This window comes from Gasterosteus aculeatus, chromosome 8, assembly GCF_964276395.1.
Source record: "Gasterosteus aculeatus chromosome 8, fGasAcu3.hap1.1, whole genome shotgun sequence".
Lineage (NCBI taxonomy): Eukaryota > Metazoa > Chordata > Actinopteri > Perciformes > Gasterosteidae > Gasterosteus > Gasterosteus aculeatus.
Window position 1 is genome coordinate 7,488,093 of NC_135695.1, and position 20,653 is coordinate 7,508,745.

General features: G+C 47.7%; 1 protein-coding gene across 1 annotated transcript in view; it reads right to left on the minus strand.

The window, feature by feature from the left end:
- The window catches only part of zc3h3 (zinc finger CCCH-type containing 3), a 39,962-nt gene extending 20,746 nt beyond the window's left edge, over positions 1 to 19,216 (minus strand). The window contains exons 1-3 of the mRNA XM_040184266.2: positions 19,092 to 19,216; positions 17,028 to 18,441; positions 16,673 to 16,824 (exon numbers count right to left, since the gene is read on the minus strand). Coding sequence (XP_040040200.2) covers positions 16,673 to 16,824; positions 17,028 to 18,441; positions 19,092 to 19,137 — 1,612 coding nt within the window. The 5' untranslated portion in view covers positions 19,138 to 19,216. The remainder of the gene's footprint in view (positions 1 to 16,672; positions 16,825 to 17,027; positions 18,442 to 19,091) is intronic.
- Positions 19,217 to 20,653: the final 1,437 nt, after the last annotated feature.

The following is a 20,653-nucleotide window of genomic DNA, read 5'->3' on the forward strand; positions in this document are numbered from 1 at the left end:
TGTCATACATTTTGGGTGTAAAGTCTCTTTGTCTCCTGCTCTTTTTTGCTTTGGTTCCCATTCTCTTCTATCTTTAAAAAGTTGAAGCAGAATTCTGATAAAAATCCAACAATTTGTTAGAAACCACTCAGTATCATTATGAGCCAGTCCTTCAAAATAAAAGCTTACTCCATTTATTTATCCTCTCTATGATATTTAACACGTCTGATCCTCCTACTGAGGAATCCACTCAAAGCCCGCGACAAACCCCTGACGCAGACGCTGCTTTATCGCCGTAAAGCGGCAGACGTCACATAAGGGGATCGGGGGCCGTGCTGAACTCGAGTCACATCCCTAAGATGACAAAGACTCACATTAAGTGGCGCGGTCTTGACTGTGAGTAAAGTTGGATTCCACTTCAGCGCTTTCATACCTCCGCCGCTCTCTCCATCCTCAGCCCTCTGACTGAGGCTACCGACAGCCTTCTGCGCACAGCCCCCCCGGCCCCCCTCCATACCTGACGGCTAATTCCGGGGAACAGCGGTCTCTGTCTGCCTCCTCCCTGGGACGACCCAATGTATAATAAATCTTATTATTGACAGCACTTGTTCCCCCTGCCAGCCCATGTCCCCGTCCCCTGGGGCTCATCTTCTGACTCCCACTGCTCCAGCGCTCTGGCGCTAGACAGCGGCACCACGCTAACATCTGGCTTAACAAGGGAGTTACCACAATCTCATAACCCGCGGTAAGCCAGAGCGGTTATGATAATATGATGTATTTGACACCCACTTTATGAAAAACTCCCCCGAGACGTCTGCAGAGGTTGATGCCCCACTCGTTCCGTGGGCTCTGAAATAAATGCATCATAGGATCTCAAGTAGCCCCGACTAGAATGGGAGCTGCGCGGTCGCATGTGAACAAGTTTTGTTGTAGGAACCTTTAGGACAGAGGAGATCATAAAAGGCTCGTACGCTTTCCATACTGCTCCTCAATGCCATACACATGGGGATGCACAAGGTTACTGCTGCAAAAACACATACATTTATATGGTCTGTTTTTGGCAGATAAAGTGGTTTTGGATTGGTTTGTGTTGGACATTTGGCAAAAAAGAAACTGCAGTACAAAAAGATAAAAGCTATGTATAGGGAATTAGACACAGATTATTATTCTATCATTATTACAAAGGGTAACCAGCAGGGAGACCAGTTTATAGTTTAATATTGAATGTCCCGCTCAATACCTGAATATTTATAATATTAGATCTTCTATAATATCTTAAGCCCCTAACACCCACTGACATGTGGCTTTTATCTGGTGGTAAAGGTCACGATCGGCATCCATTCCCTGGACAAATGGCTCTGCAGTCGTCTCGGGGTCATTATCAGCTGCAGCCCCAAACGGCAAGCGATGGAAACATGACACCGCCATCTTTTTCTGCTAACTCAAAGTTACGTCGAAGGTACAGTACAACAATCTGTCACGAACTACTGCATATGATCTTCATTCATTCCCGCGGACTAAAAACAGAACGGCCTTCAGAGAAGTGGTCTCACTGTAAGCGTGACGACAGACATGTGGCTCGACATTAATCAATAGCACTTCAGCTCCGTACAGTGGCGAGACCAAATTAGCACTGGCGTGCAAGTAAGACGCCAGAAAACGAGTGTATAATAATAATAATTATATACTGAAAACGTATGTATGTATGAAACCTGCTGCATTCTTTTAGAGGCGGCTCCATTAATGTGTAAGAGGATGAGGAGTTGACGCACTGGCAGGCTGATGGCCGCGTGGGGCCACATACTGACACAGGAGGCCCCTGGTGCGTGCCACCAGCTGTCAGCCCTTGGGGCTGGTGATGTCACCACAGAGGGGCGGAGATTGCGGCCTCGTCCATCATCGGAGCGGAGCCATCAGCTGTGACATACACCAGCTGACCCCGGGAGGGGTTGGGGAGGTTGGGGGGAGGGGTTTACCACTCAGCCTCAGGCTGGTGGGTTGTTACTGCAGTGTACAGTGTTAATAATAATCTGCTCGGTTTGTACAAATGAAAGCAGGAAAAAGGTGAATTCAAAATCCAAAAGAAGGTACAAATGGTAAGAGGTCGGGGGATGAAAATAAACTTTTTTTTAAAGTAAATAATCAGAGCCGATTTAAGCAAGTGTGCAGTAGGACCAAATGCTTGTGCCAATATGAAAACGTAACCAGTCCAAGCCTCAGGGAAACCAACAAACTCCCATTCAAATATATGTTTGTGCTTAGAGTGACATTCAACATACGAGTGAGTGAAGGGTGAGCTTCAGCGGAGCCGCGACACGAGTCACTCTTCTTAAAGTTACCACGGTGCGGACGGCCATGTTTAACATAACAATAAGGACGAGCTAACAAGCACACGGTTGAGATGGTTGGTTCAGAGCAGCTGTCAAACACAGCTGTTAAACTCATAAGGTGGACTAGACCACAACACAGCAGCGCTACAGAACAGGTCCGTTCGGCTGCAATCCGTAGGAACGACCGAGCTGATCAGCACCATAACTTTGCTTTAACAAGGATGAAATGAGCGATTTCTCTTGACTATTATGTCTGATCAGCATTACGTTTAAATCATGAAAGTATGAATTTATACTAGAAAAATCTCAGTAATAAAAGGTGCAATAATGTCCACACAGCACATGTCTAAGAATACTTTTCCAATTGTTGAATAACATGCAAGAAGACTTGACAACATCCTTGATGAATAATTAAATGATAATAGCCCCGATGCGTGTTTTCCAGAGTAGCCATATGCTCCATCAATAATGTAAACAAGACATGAGGAAAACATGCATTTCCTCTGAACTCAACCTTGACCCTGACGGATGACAAAATCCGTAGTGGTGATCAGGAATCCGCCAGGTTGCGATTCTCCACCAATATTTCAGGCGTGTCCCTGAAACACAAACACGTTTGATCCAAGGGAACGCTGTCAGCCGATCCCATTGGACCCATCAAGAGGAGGAGCCTGGGGCTTTGTCCCCCATTACGACATAGGCGCACGCGCGTGTATGTTTTTGTGAAAAGCTCGGGAGGTAAGCGCGTGTCCCTGGAAACCTTTTTTAAGCGTGACACGAGCACGCCAAGGTTAAGTGGGTGCACCCCCTCAAGGGGCAACACAAGATTCCACACGGGATGTGAACTTCTGCCCTTAGCGATGCACGTCGAGACACACCAGGCAGGAGGACCTTCAAAATGGAAAATGTTATGCTGTATGTGTATTACCTCTTCCTCCCGCGATACATTATGCATACACTAGTGCCAAGACAGCGCAATAAATATCTCTGAGGTAGAGTGGTGGCTTCAAGCCTCGAACAGTTAGTCAGTTTGTGAATTAAGACTATGTAACATTTTTCATCCAAGTTCATCGTGGATGCTATTGTTTTTCTAGTGGTACTAATCTGTAGATTCAGTCATTCCTTCATAGTATTGGGTCCCCGTGACACATTTTGTAATGTCTCGTACAATGGTTTTGATACCAGCTCTTAAACGCTCCAGTACTTCTCTGTACGAGTGTGTTTGAACTCTGTTTGGTTGAGTAATACGAACAGAAATAGTTTGTGGTTTTGCTTGACAACATTCGCTCGCTGGCAAGTATTATTGAGAAAGAGGATCTGGTTAACTTTGTTTCCTCGTACTGAGTGATGGTTTGAAGACACATGCGGTACTGTACGTCAGTCACCACACATACACACACACACACACACACACACTGACACACACACACAGGGACCTGAGGTGGCTCAGCGGTGTAGATTTAAACCAGGACTGGGGTTGCCAGCATTGTACGCATCCATCATGCTGCTGATTCTTTTGGGCCAGTGAGTGATGGACCTCGGTCAGCCGGTCCAGCGCCGCCCCTCAACTTCTGTTTCAGCCACTGAGTGAAAGACAAGGGGGGGGGGGGGGGGGGTCTACAAGTCCGCCGGGGACTCACAAGCATCATGAATGTGTCAGAGTGTTAAGATAAAAAGGGGGGCCAAGGGGTTGAGGAGCAGGTGCGGGGAGGGGGAGTGTCAACAAGAGAGGCGAAAAAACAGGACAACAGCTATAAGAAGGGTTAAGGTGTCTTTGCACAAAGATTTGCGAGGGGTTTGAAATTGAGCTTTTCTTGTGTGTTAAATATTCGATTGATCTATAAGCAGAAAACGAATCTGATCAGCATTGATTAATGAGGAAAATATTCAATAAATAACTAGGAAAACTTACTGGGTCCAGATGTTCCAGATGCTCCAATGTGAGTATTTTTAGTGTTTTTCTGTTGTACATTGTAGTAAATAGTATAGTAAAGAAAACATGCCACAGATTAACCGACAACAATAAACAAATGATTTGTTTATTAACGACCAGATGAGGTTCATTGGATGTGTTACGAGTAGTTTAATACACACTACACAATATGCATCACAACCTGGAGGGGGAACCTTCCATAATAGCGTGGAGTCCCTGTGGTTTTGGACAGATGTTGCATTGTCCAGGTGCCCGTATGCTCTCAAACACTCTGCACATGTAGGTCCTTGCATTTCAAATGCTTTTGCTTTGTTAAAACAGCTTTTCTCTGATCCATCACATTACTCACTAAAGCGTTCGGATCAGCTTTTTTTTTTAATGTGTAGTATATAAGTACTTACCTGTACATTACGGTCCTCATTTGGTTGATTTAAAAATGCTTGGCTTTCTTATTTGAAACCCAAATTGATTGTTGTCCCCCTTTATTTCTTGTGCTCATTTGTGTGGATATCCCGATATTGTAACGGTTTAGTCGAAGTAGTTAGTATGCTGACATTATATATATATATATATATATATATATATAACATGGCTGTATTTGACACCAGCATTAGGATAAGAACAGTTGGCGTGTTTAATAAGATATAGTGTCAAGATTTACAGAAGACCCTTTGCAATGACACGGATATCTGATCTTCTAGTCCCCATGTAATGAAGAGTGCCTCCTGGAATAACTGTAAAACTCGTGTGTAATTGTTCACTCTGGCCCTGGGCCATGGTCAGCTCAGTAACAGCGGGGGCCCCCCGGCTCCTCACACAGCACTGCATTTACCCGGACAAAAAGTGAGGGTACAGGGGCTAAAGGTCAAGGGTGTAGAAGGGGGGACGACAGCGTGATGAGGGACAGTCAAGTTACTTGGCGGCGTGGGCGCTAATTTGGTGAAGGCAGGGGGCCAAGACGCTTCCATTCCCAACCCCTTCCCGGGGCAAGCAGGTGCTCTAAAGAAGACGGGCTCCAGATCAACAAACTGCCCCCTCCAACTACTTCCTAATGTCCATCAACTGCCCCCCTGGTAGCTTACACCCGTGGAGGAGCCTTCCTGTGAGAACACAGCAATGTTCCTTTCCACCTCTACACGTCTGCCCTTCGCTTGTGCAGCATCCTCGCCCACCCAGCAGCCCCCTTCATTCCACTGTGTCATTCTGGCTGCAGCTGCCAGCGCCTAATTGGTCCCTTTGGTGCCGGGGGCTGAGGGGGCTGGGGGGCCGGGGAGGGGGGGGTGGGGGCTGGCAGCGGCCCCGCAGAATTGCCGGACACAACCAGGAGGAGCGGGGCATCTGGTAGGAACGGACACCGCTGCTGAACCGCTGGCATGGTCCGCTCACGGACGAACACACAGAGGCACGCGTGTGCTTAGGAAAAGGTCCTTCAAAGTCACGCGGCAGCTGAAGGCCGCAGATCAGTAACCTTTGGATTAGACTAAGAGCAGTCAAGTCATTCGCGACATCAAGTCACGGCAGGACTGCTCTTCCTCTAATGTCGGCTTTAGGCTGGGCTTTCTGATGATGCTTTCAAGGATTACCGAAGAAAGTGGAGAGAACAGTTCTTGAAAGCACCGGATGTATGAAGTCGTAACAGAAAATATACAATTCTAAAGTGACAAAAAAATAACAAATCAAAATAGTTTGGTTTGGTTTTGGCAAAAATAGCTGTTGTCTTTGATTTTAAGTCTATGTAGCAGATTCTGACCTGCCAATAATTTACACTATGTTCTCCAGCATGATGATTGCTTCATTGAAGAAGACACCGGTATCATGTCAGTAACCCGTATGTTAGCAAACTACGTCCAACCCGTGTCACGTGTCAGTGAGTCATGTGGTTGAACCGGTGTACCGCCCAGCCCTGCTGCATAACAAACATGCATTGTTTTTTCCCCCCAAACTGCAAGGGATTAGTAGAAAGTGGGCCTGACAAAGAAGCGAAATAACCGATTTTCATTTATCTCTGATTTATCTCTTAACTTAAATTTGCAGAATGAGGATATGTTTTCTGAGAGGGAGAGACTGTCAAACTAAATCCTCATTCCCTTATTTCATTCTTATATTTAGTTGGCAGTTACTTTCTTTGGAAAATGCAGCAGACTGATGAGAAGATTACTGGGATGTAAATTATCTTTCTTTATTTTCATTTTTTGGCCTTTTACGTTCGTCCTGTGTATTTCCCGCAGAGATGGAGATTGTTTGAAGCAGAATAGGTATATTTTAATATGCTCTGTGTTGTGTCTGATGGGAGACCAGTTAACGCCTGGGGGGTGTGTGGGGTATTAACGATTAACTTGTTGGCTTCCTCACTTTTACCAGGTAAAACAGCTCGTTTTTTTCTTCCCCTGTTTACACAAGAATTTATATTATTAATGGCGGCTATTTGGCAATCGGTCCAGGATTACCGTTAGTGAACAAAACGGTCAATGATATCAGTCTGTGTGTCTCCATAGAGACAGAGTGAAGTATTTAACAGCCAAGCCCCCGGGAAGACAGGACACAAATTAACCATGGGCACCACAGGCATACGCACACGGGGCGCACGCGCACAAAGGCGCACACACACACACACACACACACACACACAGTGAAGCCTCCTGGACAGGAGACAAATTAACCATTTCCCACAAAGCAATTCACAAGGGAGCAGGGGACAGTAAACGGCAAATGATCAATATCGCTTTCTGCAGGAGCGCCCACACAAAATGAGCCCCGCACGTAGATGCATTTAACGGAAAGGCTCGTGCACGTAATCAGGCCCTTACACGTGTCCAGGTGTGTCGATCGAGTGCGTGGACACAATGTTCTCGGCCCCGAATGAGGAGCGTCTGATCCCAGCGTGCGACAGTGTGACTTAGGAGGTCTTTCTGCGCGTGATGCTCTTGTTCCCCGTTAAGACAAGTGGCTTTCTCCCCCCCCCGCCCACCCCTCTTTTTGTGCTCCTCTTTAACTCTGGAGCCACAATGACAGGAGACAAACTAGCTATTTCCCCACAGAGCAACTCACCAGGGACAGCAGAAAATGAACTGCCCCAGATCAATACAACACTCTCTCTCGCAGTCATCCTGCACTCTCCTCCATGGGCACACTGCAGCGTCTGCCCCCCCCAGGAAAAAAAATGTTTTAGGGGGTCAAGAGTCAGAATTTTACAGTGTGCTTTGCATGCCATCATTAGGACATGTGTCCTTTAAACCCACCAGTAGGTATCTTGGACACCGATGAAGACGCAGGTATCCCGTGTGGGACGAGTGTAGCGTGGTGGTGTTCATCACGCAGCTATTTAAGGTCCACCTGCTGACGTGCAGCTTTAATACGCTTCAACTGAGGTAGAGTGCCCCCCCCCCCCCCCGGATAGAGACGTCCTCCGTGTTAAATGTCCATTCGTTGGCTTTTGAAATTTGGCAGGTATATATGACAGTACCTTCCTTTACTATTCCACAGGGGAGGCGCCCCACACACCGCCCAGGAAAGTCTTACAGTTCTCTACTGCTCTCTGCGCACGGCGCACACTCCCACCAGACAGAGTGAGTGAATGTTGTCATTTGTTTCTCTAAATATACAGCTCCACCCTGAGAGTTGTTATTTTAAAATCATTTCAATAACCAAACTCAAAACATTTTTGTTGGCCAGGCAGTGACGCCTGAGTAAGGATGCACTAATCTGTATTTCAGTCCTGAATCTGATTCCAATATCTGGAATTTTGATGTCCTGTGAAACAGAGTAACAATCTGATCAGTCATCAGCAGTGTTTAATTAATAAGCACCTTTCCCTCACTGTGAAGAGAGAGATTAACGCGTAAGGCAACAGGGGACAGTGCAGACACACGGTAAACACACGTGTGATCAGCAGTAGAAGACAATATTTGGAATTATGTATGTATATATATATACATGTGTGAAATGAATGAGGAGGGGTAGGGGGGTCACCAGTTGCTCAAGTTGCTGAGCCAGCACTAAACATGTGCAGAGCCCCCTCTGCAGCTAACTTGCAGCAATGCAGCAGTAGAATGCACTGGTACTGATGCGCGTGTATGCGTATACGTTTACAGGTGCATGTTTTAAATCTGTGTGTGTGTGTGTGTTTGTCTGGTCGTACACCCTGACCCAGGTGAGTATAAATAGTGCTGACTCGCCCCCCCCCCAACTCCTACCCTGGGCTTTCCTGCCAAGTCTCTGTCGACCCGAGAGGACGTGATGGAATCCAGACCTGCCGCTTTCTCTGAGCATCGGGACGACCACTGAAACCTCACCACCAGCCAGGCTTCCAATCAGGAGCAGAGCGACTAGTAACAGACACCGTCCAATTCTCCTGTTTACTGAAATTCATTCATGCTAAAACAATGAGTTGATTAAGTCAATGCCCATAATTAACAACATTTTGGTGCCTGCGTAAAAAAAAGATCCTCGGTACCTTCGGTGACATCAGAGCAGTGTGACTCCTGGAACATTCAGTGCCAATCCGATGGGTCACAATGCAGGGTCAAAGTGTTGAGCCTCAATTACAACACAAATTCTCCATCATTATTTTAGCCTTTGGTAACAGTTAATAATATCACAACCACACGCACACACACACACACATACATACACACCTTTGCCCTCCAAGCCAACACTGCTGGCGTGACCACTGCTGGAAGGCAGCGAGGCTTCCAGCGCCAGAGTCGCCATACCAAAACCGCCACACCTCGGCGATGCCAACGGCGCTAATGTCAGCTCACTGACAGTCACGTCAAAGCCACGCTGCCACTGTGAATCACACGGGCCGCAAACACCAACCCCCCCTCCGCCCCCCCACCGCACACTGAGTCCGGGACTCAATTACTCTGCATCAGTTCAGAGCAAATTTCACTAATTAAATAGGTTAAGCATTAATTATTCAACCAGAGAGAGAGAAAGTGAGAGGGAGTTGATGAAGGAGCCTGGTGAGGGTGATGGACGTGGGGGGGGAGGCAGAGCTCCCCCTTCACGGCTATAAAACAATCCACACCCAGCGCGCCTAATCAATACAGCCCTCATGGAATTAGCAGTTATCTTAAAGCCCTTTAACAAGAGCGTGCTGACAGACAAACACAAACAATCATCCATTATTAAATACCAGGACACAACCGGGGCCCTGTGGAGGAGGAGGCGGGGGGCAAAGAGCACCAGCCTTTAAAGAGGCCTTTCAAGGGGCAATTGTTACAAAACTAGCAAATGTCTGTTATTTGCAACGAAACACAATCCTCAAGGCGCTGGCTTCAAACTTAAAAGAAAAAGTTATAATAAACTGGAATTTCCCTTTTTGAGAGAGAGAGAGAGAGAGACAATAGAGCAGCTGACACTTTACAGCTGTCCATCACGTCTCCGCTGAAGAATCTGCTTCCCTTTTGCTCCAAACAACGACAACATTTCTCCTAATGGTTAAATCTGGGGGCGACACCTGTAGGGCGGTTAGGGCGGGCTTAAGGAGCTTACCCTGTCTGCGGGCGGGGAGGTCAGGGACATAAGGGAAAGCAGGGTAATTGAGCTCAGAGGTTTGCATGCCGATCGTGGCTGGAGGCACACAGTGAAATACCAGCAGGGTTTTGAGGGGGGGCTTATGTTTCACCATGAGACGGACAGAGATGCAAAGGAGAGAAAGGAAAGGAGGTACTTGGAAGGAAAAGGAGTAGTAGGAACTGGTGGGGTGGTGGTGGTGGTGGGCGGATGGTCACCAAATTACCCGAGTCCAGAATAGACTCTGTGCGGTGTGTGTGTTGGGAGGGGGGGGGGGGGGGGGCGGTGTCAAGGCCGGTATGACCGAAATGGAAAGGAACTGCAGGAAAAAGGGTTCTCCTCAGCCTGGCTCTGGAGTGTGGATGGAGCACCTGGTGGAGCGGGTCGGAAGGAGGTGGTGGACATAAGATTGAAAGTGAGACATAGGTATGAAGGTAGAATTAAGAAAGAAGATGAGAACTTACGGCCATAAAACCTGAGTACTGAGCTAGAAGGGTTGATCAGTTCACATGACCACACTAAATTCACCAGCATTACAGGAATATGGGTCTTGGCCCCCACTTGGCTCCACCGGTGTACTGAGACTTGCAGCCAAGACATTAATTAGGTGAATACTTTTAATCCCGGTGGAGAGGGAGGAAGTAAAGAAGTAGAGTGATGGGGCGGTAACTGCAGATAGAATCAGTGATATCAGTGCTACCCATTGTAATGGTGTGGGGGACGTTTTCTTTGCACACTTTGGGCCCCTTAGTACCAACTGAGCATTGTTTAAATGCTGCTGCCTGCCTGAGCATTGTTGCTGACCATGTCCAACCCCTTATGACCACTGTGCCCATCTTCTGATGACTACTTCCAGCAGCATAATGCACCACGTCACAAACGTCCCATCATATCAAACTGGTTTTTTGAACCGGAGTTCAGTGTACTCCAATGGCCTCCGGTCACCAGATCTCAATCCAACAGAGCACCTTTGGGATGTGGTGGAATGGTGATGTTATTAAAATAAACCCCCCCCTCAAGTTGTAAACCACAGGGAAACACTGACATGTGTTAAAAACAAAACCAATCACGCAGAGGGGGGCTGTAAGTGGTAACGGGGTTCTTCCTCAGAGAGTCTTTAGCAAAAGTACCAACCAAAGTCAATGGTCTGAAGACTGATTAGATGATCTGACTCCATCACGATGAAGCCAAAGTGGAGACGTCCTTAAGTCAAGCCCTTAAAGGGATTCCGTCGCGCAATTAAACAAAAAACATTAAAAACTAATTTATAAACCTCAACAAGGCCCTAATGTCATAAACCAGTCGTCATGTCAACAGCAAAGCCCCATGCCCAGATAACCCTGCCTTGATCATAACAAGCAATGAGCAGCCCACTAAAATCCCCCCTCCATCAGTAATACAATCCCTCCAATACGGTGTGTGCGGTGGGGGTAAGGGGGGGGGGTTGCATAATCAACATGCCAAATGCTTCTCAGACTCCTTGCTCGTCTTCCCACGTAATCGGCAAACACCCAGCGATTATTATGGTAACACGTCAGTATGAGCAGACATATGAGGGAGAGCTGGCGGGGGAGGGAGAGGGGGAGGGAGAGGGGGGTTTAGGGCTACCGTAATAGGGTCGGGAGTACAGCGGGGTGAGGGGCTGGACAGCTATACCGGCCTGCTTTCCAGCTGACAAAACAGGAAGATTTATGGGTCTTCTCCTGATGGCCTCTCACTTTCCCCTCCCCAATACCAGAAACCCCCCACACCCACAAACACACACACTAACACACACATACGCACGTCTGCAGCCTCATGAACATTTGAACAGTTTCCCTTTGATTATGGGCACAATTCAGATCCCTTTGGCCAAAAAGGCAGAAACCCCTCGTGTGACACCCCCCCCCCCCCCACATCCCCCGACTGGCCCCCGATCACCCACAAATGACTCCAGCTATTAATGAGTCGGGCTCTGCCCCCCCGTCCCGACAGCCTGGCACACGGGCCACTCCTCTGGGTACCAAGAAAACATTTACCTCCTTAACTGGTCCAGCTGAGGGTTAGTATCGATAACACATTTCAACACATGCTGCTAATCCCCCCCCCCCCCCCCCCCTCCCTTATAGATGCACAGGATAAAAACATAACCCCCTCCCTGCAAAGGCAATCAGAGCCAACCCTGCACGTCCATCAAAACAGCACGGGGGAAGGGGGGGGCAACATCTATAACCCTAAGAAGCGTTTCAACAATCAAATCCTTCTTTTCTTCTTTTACCAAAACGCGCTGGTCATTTGACCCCCGGCGTGGTGCGTTCACTGGTCTTTGTGTGTCCCCGATGGGCCCAGCGTGATCTTCAACGAGTGCCGTCTTTAATTATGGCCAGTTGACAGTTTGAGGGGAGTGCGTGGAAGCGGGAGGGGTCTTACAACACAGATGGGGGAAGCGTCACTCATGCAGACACACTGTGTGTACGGGGCTCTGATCACTGGCCTCCCCGGGTCCACAGAGGTTAATCAAAATGCCAAATGCCACTGTGCACCGTGCCGGAGAGAGCTATACTGAGCCTGTTCCTGCACAAGACACCGTTCCAACATGAGAAACTGAATCATTCAGGCAACCGAATAGCCCGTACCGTTTATAGCAGGCGCAGACTCAGGCGCATGCACGCTGCTTCTTCAGACCGCGATGATATCCCGTTTAATCATTTGGCTAATGGAGTAATTCTGGATGCGGGGTGCTGGTGGATGTGTGTGTGTGGGTGCAGGTGTCCTGCAGGGCACACGTGTGTGCGAGACAGATGGTGACAGATACAATACAAAAAGTGAGGACGACGAGACTGAGACACAGACGCAGAGAGGGGACAGGGGCCCACCTGTTTGACACAGAGAGCCTGAGAAAGTGCAGAGGAATGAGCAGAATGCCAGTGTGTGTGTCCATTAGGTTATGGTCCACATAGTGCAAATGTGTGTGTGTGTGTGTGTGTGTGTGTCATCCAACTGATCATACTAGGAGAGGTGTGGAGAATGGCATTCACAGAACGGTATGCAGAAAAGCAGCTGATTTATACATGTCACACACACACAAACTATTAAAATCATTTGGCCAAGAAAAGGTTCTGAGAAAGATCCACACATGCAGACATTAGGTACAGAGAGTGACCCACGGTTCCTCTGTAAGCTGCTTCTGTGCGTGTGTGAGCGGAGAGCGCGGCGTGAAGGAAAAGTGGGAGAAACTGGAGCATGTGTGAACCAGAGAGTGATGCTAAAGAAACAAACTAAAATAACCAAGCGTGTGTCGGAGCAAGTTCAAGTGGAAAAAGGACATCTGGGGATTCATTTGGCTTCGACACCAACTGAAACAGGCATCGTACTTTTCTTACTTCTACTCAAAAGTCTGAAATGTCATGGGTGGATCGGACCTAGATGTCGGCCAGTACGTAGCACGTAGCAAAGGGATCGTAAACTTCTCCTTTTTAAGTGCACCAATGCTACGAGGCATAACCGTGGTTTATCGGGATGACAGCGTGCGCGGCGGCGACCACGACGCCACCGAAGAGCAGGGAGATGTGCGCTCCGACTCCCAGAGAACCCGCGAATGAGGTTAGGCCGGTGGTTTCGCCCGTGCTGGCGTGTCCGTGCGTAACACTGGCAAACGTGGAAAAAAGGTCAAAGGGGAGCGGGACCCCGATGCAGAGCAGCACATGTGATTTATGGGGGAAATAAATGGGATCACGGTAGGCGCGGTAACGGGATCCTTGAAGGAGCAGGGAGGATTAGTCTGCGGTGGTAATGGGCTCCATGGTATTCGGTTTAGGAGGGCGGGGGGTATTTTGGTAAGCTGCCACTGTAAAAGAGACACCCCTACAACACAAGATCTGCGTGTGTGTGTGTGTGCGTGCGTGCGTGTCTGTAAGTGTGTGTGTGTGCTTGTTTCATGGCTTACACAAACAGGGGACGATCTGAGCAGTAAAACTAGAGTGTGCGATGGACGAATCCACTTTCTAAACACTAACGAGAGGAAGGAGAGAGCGTTTAGTTGGAAATCAAACGCAGTGGTGTGAATGAGTGATGACGTGTCGCCGCAGGTACCCGGGAGAATCTTCATAGAACCAACATTTTTTGTCATATTTGTTGCAAAATGTCTCTGCAACCCGACCCGACACTAGGCTGGTTCCTCGGCCTCCCCCTATATCTTCTAAAAGGCATCTGGAAGATTCTTCAGCAGCTTCGGTAAACCCTCTCGGCTTACAGCCAACATATGTATCCAAGAACCTCCGACGGGGGGAAAGAGGCAATACAGTAACCGTGTGACACCAAACCAGAGACAGGATTTTATCAGCTCCAACGTGACGATTTCACCTTCAGCCTTGACGGACACAATGTAAACAGTTCAGATGATCAACAGCATCACCATAAACCACGGACTTGGACTATAAAATAAAGACAAATTTAAAATGTCTTTCCAACACAACTCGAGATGTCCTTTAGACGGCAATGACTTCCATGGGAATGGTCACACTACCTCGGCACAACTTCTATTATAAGGGTTTTGTGTCTTAACTTTCAGGTGAAGTAAGCGGTCAAGCTTCTGGTTACTGGCGTTTTAAAGTTTCATTTCCAAAAATATGTGGTGTCACTTTCATCTCCAAGTGTGTTTTGAATACAGGGGAGATCTGCATTTAACGGCTACTAATCCCTGCTAAATTCAAATAGTTAGTTGGCTAAACTATTTAACCAATAAAAGAGCAACAATACTTTATCCAGTAAAAAAATTGTCAGATGTGTTGCTAGTTTAACTCGAATTTTTACATTCAGAAGAACTTGCATGTGACCGTTTAGTTCAGACCTAGAACACATTTATACAGATGCCTGCAGTCTGCAAGGTGCTGCGCAGTACTTGGCTTAAAAAGTCCCGAGGCATATTAGCAGAATGGCGAAGACAGCGCCGGAGAGAAAGAAGAACAGAGCGAGTGGGGTAGAGAGACGGCGAGGGAGGAAAGGAACCCGAGCGAGATGGAGACCTAAAGCGCTCCAGAAGCCCGTCACATGGGGCTCCAAGGAGCTCGGCTCAGCACTCTTCCCCTCTGTGTTCGGCCCGCTCCTGACATTTATGTGCTTTATTAGATTATCTGGGCTACATGGCTGTCTCTGTGCGCACACACACACACACACACATCTAGATTCATTACAGCCCGAACTGCTTACTTGGGTTTACGCCGTCTTTAAATTAAACCCCAGATAACAGAGTCCCTAAGAACCCCCCCCTAACGGGGAGAAGGCAGGCTGAAGCCGCCCAGCGGCAGGGAAATTAAGAAACGCTGTTTGTGAGCGTATTAGCATGCGTGTGAGTGGTCATAAGGCTTAGCTTTTTAAAACAGGCTCATCTATAAGGACTCTGCTTCCCATCATTAGTAATTCAATTTGCTCTTTATTAGCAGCTCTTATCGGCAGCGCAGACGGCTACGGGCGGCTTTCCTCACTCCATCTCCCCCTGCAATTCCCCCTCCCCCCCACCTGCTCCACCTTTCCGCCGTGTCTCTGATTCAGAGTCACCGTTTTTAATTAGAGATGCTGGCGTTCAGGGCATTCAGGGCTCCCACGAACGTTAAAAAGTACGTGGAGGACTGCTCAAGCAGTGGAAAGGAAGGGGTGGAGGGGCGAGGGGGGGGGCGTGGGTGGTGTGGGAGAGGACGCAAAGAGTTAAACAACCGGAAAAAGAGAGGCCGACCGATGGACGCAGAGCCACTGGGACGAATAAAGCCTAATGTTGATAGTGATGGCTTTCCTAATGTCTTCTGACTTCACTGCGTAGGGGAGATTACAACAAGATGGGCATGAGGCGTGTAGGGTACATGCAGAATGACCGGGGGGCTGGAGGGGCAAGGGAGAGAGGGCTGTTAAAAATAAATAAATAAAAAAGAGGAAAAACAATGATTGCTTTCCATCAGGTCGGGCCAATATTCTACAGTTCGTTAAAACAATCCAATTTGCAAAAGGATAATTATTGCATTAGCTCCTTTTTATCTAGCGGAGGGAGAGCAGTGCCGGGGCTTGATAGCAGCGGCGCTGCCGGCCTCTTCCTCTGCAAATTACCCGCTATCGGCACTTGTTCGCCATCACGGCTGAATTGGGCAATTAATTAACTCCCCCCTCTCCTCCTACTGAGCCTTTAAAAGAAATCCATGGATGTCAGCGTCTGCCCTCTACTGGAGATTCAGAGCCATGTGAGGGTTCTCACTGGGGAAATTAAAGATTAAAGTACACGCCAAAAATCTGTAAGCAGGAAAAGAAAATAAATATTTCAGTGTGCTTCTTTTCTTTTACAATACGCAGCAGTGTTTCCCCTATTATTTTATTGGGGGGGGGGGGGGGGGGGGGGGGGCAGGTCCCCTGCACAAACTGGTGAGCACACTCACAAAAATGATGATAGAGGATAATGAAATGATGTTTTGACGGTGTAAGATTTACAGAGGTTGACAATATATCTATATATATATATATATATATACACACACACACACACATTGTATATCAATATATCGTGAATTTGGTTGCGACTTCAGAGAACGATACAAAGTTAAAACTAGCTGTCGTAGCACCACCAGGTGGCCGTACGGTGTAATTATTATGGACCAAGTAGTGGGCGAGAATTCAAACCTTTCTAGTTCAGCTGTATGGCTGCTCAGTGAGGGGGAGCAGAAGGGGTACTAAAAATAGATCCATCCAAAATATCCACCCAATCCCGTCATTAATAAGGCCACAGACAACACAGCAGTCACTAGCCAGGTTAGCCGTGAGGTTATTTTCCCCGGATGTGCGTCCGGGTCACAGCTCATCTAGAGCACTGTGAAGAACTGTGTAGAATAAATGCTCTTGGTGAAATCGAGCAGAACAACACCGTACTCTACAGTCTGGAGTGCGCGCTTCTTACTTGTCCTCGATGAGATGGGGGAGAGCCGCCTCAACTTGTGTCGTCCAAAAGACACGAGCTCCCTGCAGGGGCTCCTCCTCACTACGACGGGACTCCTGCTCGAGCTGTGCGTCCGGCCGCGCGGCGAGTACTTCATCTCTGACCCACTCACGCTGTAGCCAACGGCAAAGGAGAACAGCACAATGAGTGACACACAAGACGCTGCGGTGTAGAAATTCGCAATGAGAGAAAAAAAAACGATTTAATTACAGCATTCCCGCAACATTTGCTGCCACCATGGAGGAAAAAGTTTGCACCAAAAGGGCGACGAGAGAATGGACGCAGAGCAGATCGTGTCCAGGTTTCCACTACTTACCCGGGAGCAGACTTCCTAATGATTTTCATCCTGCTGCGGAGCTTGAACCCAGACGGGGAGGAGGACGGCATAAGGTGGGGACGCTGGGGACGTTGGGCTACGGAGGGGGAGACAGCATGCCCTCCTTTCGCTCCTTTGTTGCTCTTTTCTGATGTCCAGTGGAAGGCAGACCGTCGTCGGGCCCCTGTTGCCCCTCCCATCGCTGCCCCAGAGGTGCTCTGTCCGCCGGCCTTCCAGCGGTAGCGGCTTATCGGCGGGGAGTTGGCAGACGAACCCCCGACTCCCTTTTTCGTCTTATCTTCTGCTCGGAGTTTCTTGGTAACCTCTATCTTCTCCAGGGCCCTTTGGGAGAGAGTCAGAGCTTTGGGCGATATTGACTTTCGAGGTACTCTAGCTTGGGCTCCAGCAGAGATGGAGACCCATGTGTACTTGGAGGTCTTGGGGGTTGAATTGAGCGGGCCGGGCTTTCGGTGGACCTTCTTGCCAGGCGTTCTCTTCCCTGTCAAAAAGGGGGAGCTTCCACTGGCAACTCCAGCTTTCGGAACTGACGTTAGGGCAACAGTCACAGCTTTGCCTGTGGGCGAGGAACCGTGGCCGCTTTGTTTGGGCCCCACTCCTCTTACGTTCTGGCTCTTCACCCACGTGAATTTAGATTTCTTCAAAAAAGAGACATCGCTACGGCTGGTGCCAGATGCGGGGTCGATTGAATGTTTGGATAAGTTAGGCGGAGCAGCGAGGGTTGGTAGGGTGTTAGCATTAGGAGCCGCTGGAGTTGTCTTAGTGATCGTTGGTTTAGTCTCGGTGCTGGATTCGCATGTCGTGGTAGGTTCGGTATTTGCTTGAGGGATTCCCTGCAAATCAGTCGAGGCGTTGGAAGAGGACGGCATTTCTTTCTTTTCGGGTGTGACACGTCTGCCGTCGGTCCTCGCCTGCAGATCAGTCGTTTCACGTTGCTCACTCGTGCCTGTGGATCTTGCCTCTCCCTGCAGAGACACAGCGGATCCTAGTTTTCCAAGAGTATCCGTGTTTGTTTTCTCAGCTGCTCCTCCCGCTCTGTTACTGTTAGCATGCTGCCCCTGAGGGATTCCGGACGATAAGACGGCAGCTCTGATTCTTTGCCTCTCCTCTCCTTGGCTGTGGGATACACTGTGGGAACTGGACGGGTGTACAGCAGAGGAAGCAGAAGCTGAGACATGTCCAATAGATTGGTGGGGCTTCTTGTTGCTCAGCGAGTACGTTTCCCTCCAACTCCCACGGCCGCGAGGAGCATACAGTCCTCCTCTGGAGCTGTGAGGATGGACGACAGATGTGCTGCGACCTCTGCCCCTGGATGCCGCCGCCGGTTCCGGATGCCGCTGCTCATCTCTTGCAAACGGGGTGTCGCCATGGACACTCTTATGGTTATCGATGAGGTCTGGGAATTTGAAAATAGGATCGTTAAGTCGCACCAAGAGCAAGATAAACAAAAACAAGGAAATATGAATAATGTAAAAGAGTTGATTCAGCCAACAGAACCCTTTGTGCCACTTTCGTTTAGATATATTTTGATTGCAGCATTTTCCAGATGACAGATTTAAAAGAAATCCCACAAAAATGTCAGTTCGCAGAAACATCTTTCTGAAGAATGCTGCGCTTTAGTCCAGAGTTCCTGGCTCTTGTATGGTCTATGTGTAGATTTTACTCAAGCTGCTTTGGCGGATTGTCGTGGAGCAACACCTGGTTGTTGTTGTTGTTGTTGTTTGGTACCCACCAATGCGGTGTAATCAACATACAGCATAAAGCGTTAGCTAGATAGCGCACAATTGAATGAAAAACAATTTTCGACCTAATTTGTTCTTGTTCTAAATACAGTCTGGCGAGGGTGACGTTAGATAAATTCACCAACGCCTCCCGTGCGAGGTTAACCCGGAGCCAAAGCTAACGGTTGATTCTTTTTTTCATTCGTTAAAGTTACTTCAGAGCGACGCGACAGCTATGACATTTGATAGACAAGCAATTCAAAAAACGCTTCGCTTAGCTGCGTGCTACCAAACAATACAAAATGGAGTGTACAGGGGCATTTACTTTGTAGAAGTTCAATTTGTCTCTTCAGTGCTTCTCTCTCCTCCATGTTTACAACCGAAACGTTTCGTCATCAAACTGCGACAAAACAGGCCTTTACCGATGATGTATTTCTCCCGTCCAATCACAGCACACGTTCGAGTGAATGGGGCCATTTTAGTCCTCAGTCTTGCCTTGCAGGTGAGCATTCGATCGACTGAAAAATGTCGTATGACAAGTCATTCACTCATCTTCATCCATCATTAGAGGGTCGCGGAGGCAGGAATCATTCCCAGCTGGCTGGTGTATGAATGTAAATAAAATTGTCCTTGCTTTTATTGGACGTAATAGAATGAGGGACAATTGATGTTTGTTCCAGCAAATAGACAATGTTAAGGAAACGATCATCAATGATGAAGTGTAAAATATTAATAACAGAGACAATAAATTCCGAAATAAATAATCTTCAAAGATTAGCAACAAATAATAAAAATAAATAAAAGTATGTCAATTTTAACTATGATTATTAATATATTAGTTGTACAATTATTTTGTTACATTTTTTAGATTATGTTTATTAACACAAATGATTTCTCTGTTAATCCAAACAAGACCAAGGTGCCACAATGCCACACATATCTGCGAGTCCCACTAACACATTATATATAGTTCAAGTCCTATATATGATCATGGTGTCAGAAGTGGGATGTGACCTGAAAAGCATTGTTAAAGCTAATGTTGTTCATGTTTGTTAAAGTAGCAAAAATCTGAAAGGGTTTATGATTGAATAATGTTGAAAAACATGAAAGGTGGAATGTTGAAAGTGAAGAGTTCCGCTCTATTTGAGGTTATGAGAATAACACAAAACAGTTTGAGTTAAATACCTGTTTATGTTATTGTGTTGAGAGAAAAATTCAAGAGGAGTGAAAGAAAATGAATCACTGTTTTCTTAACGCGTTGTATTATTTAGTCATGCATCTTCTTAGACAGTGTCTTGAAGTCAGAAAGGGGGATGTAGTATTAGTTGGAATACGTGGAAGGAACCTTACGTATATAATCAATGTTTCCTGAGGTGTGGGTTAATGAAAGAGCAGGATTCTTAGGAAGCCGAACATATATACATCATGTGTTAGGGTGACTCGCAGACATGTGCGGCCTCGTAAGAATCCTGTATATATATATGGGCCAACTGAACACTTACTTTCAGGTCCTCTCTTGGACCCTCAACACCTCATCCCTGGTAAAGAAAGCACACCAGCGTCTCTTCTTCCTGAGGAGACCGAAGAAGGCCCATCTGTCTCCTCAGATTCTAGAGAATTTCTACCGCTGTACCATAGAGAGCATCCTTACAAACTGCATCTCAGTATGGTACGGCAGCTGCTCTGTCGCGGACCGTAAATGATTGCAGAGGGTGGTGAAAACTGCCCAACGCATCACCGGTTCCTCACTCCCCACCACTGAGGCTGTCCAGAGCAAGAGATGTCTGCGGAGGGCACGCAGCATCGAAAAGGACAGCTCTCACCCCAGCCACAGACTGTTCGCCCTCCTCCCCTCTGGGAGGCGCTACAGGGTGCTCCGTTCCCGGA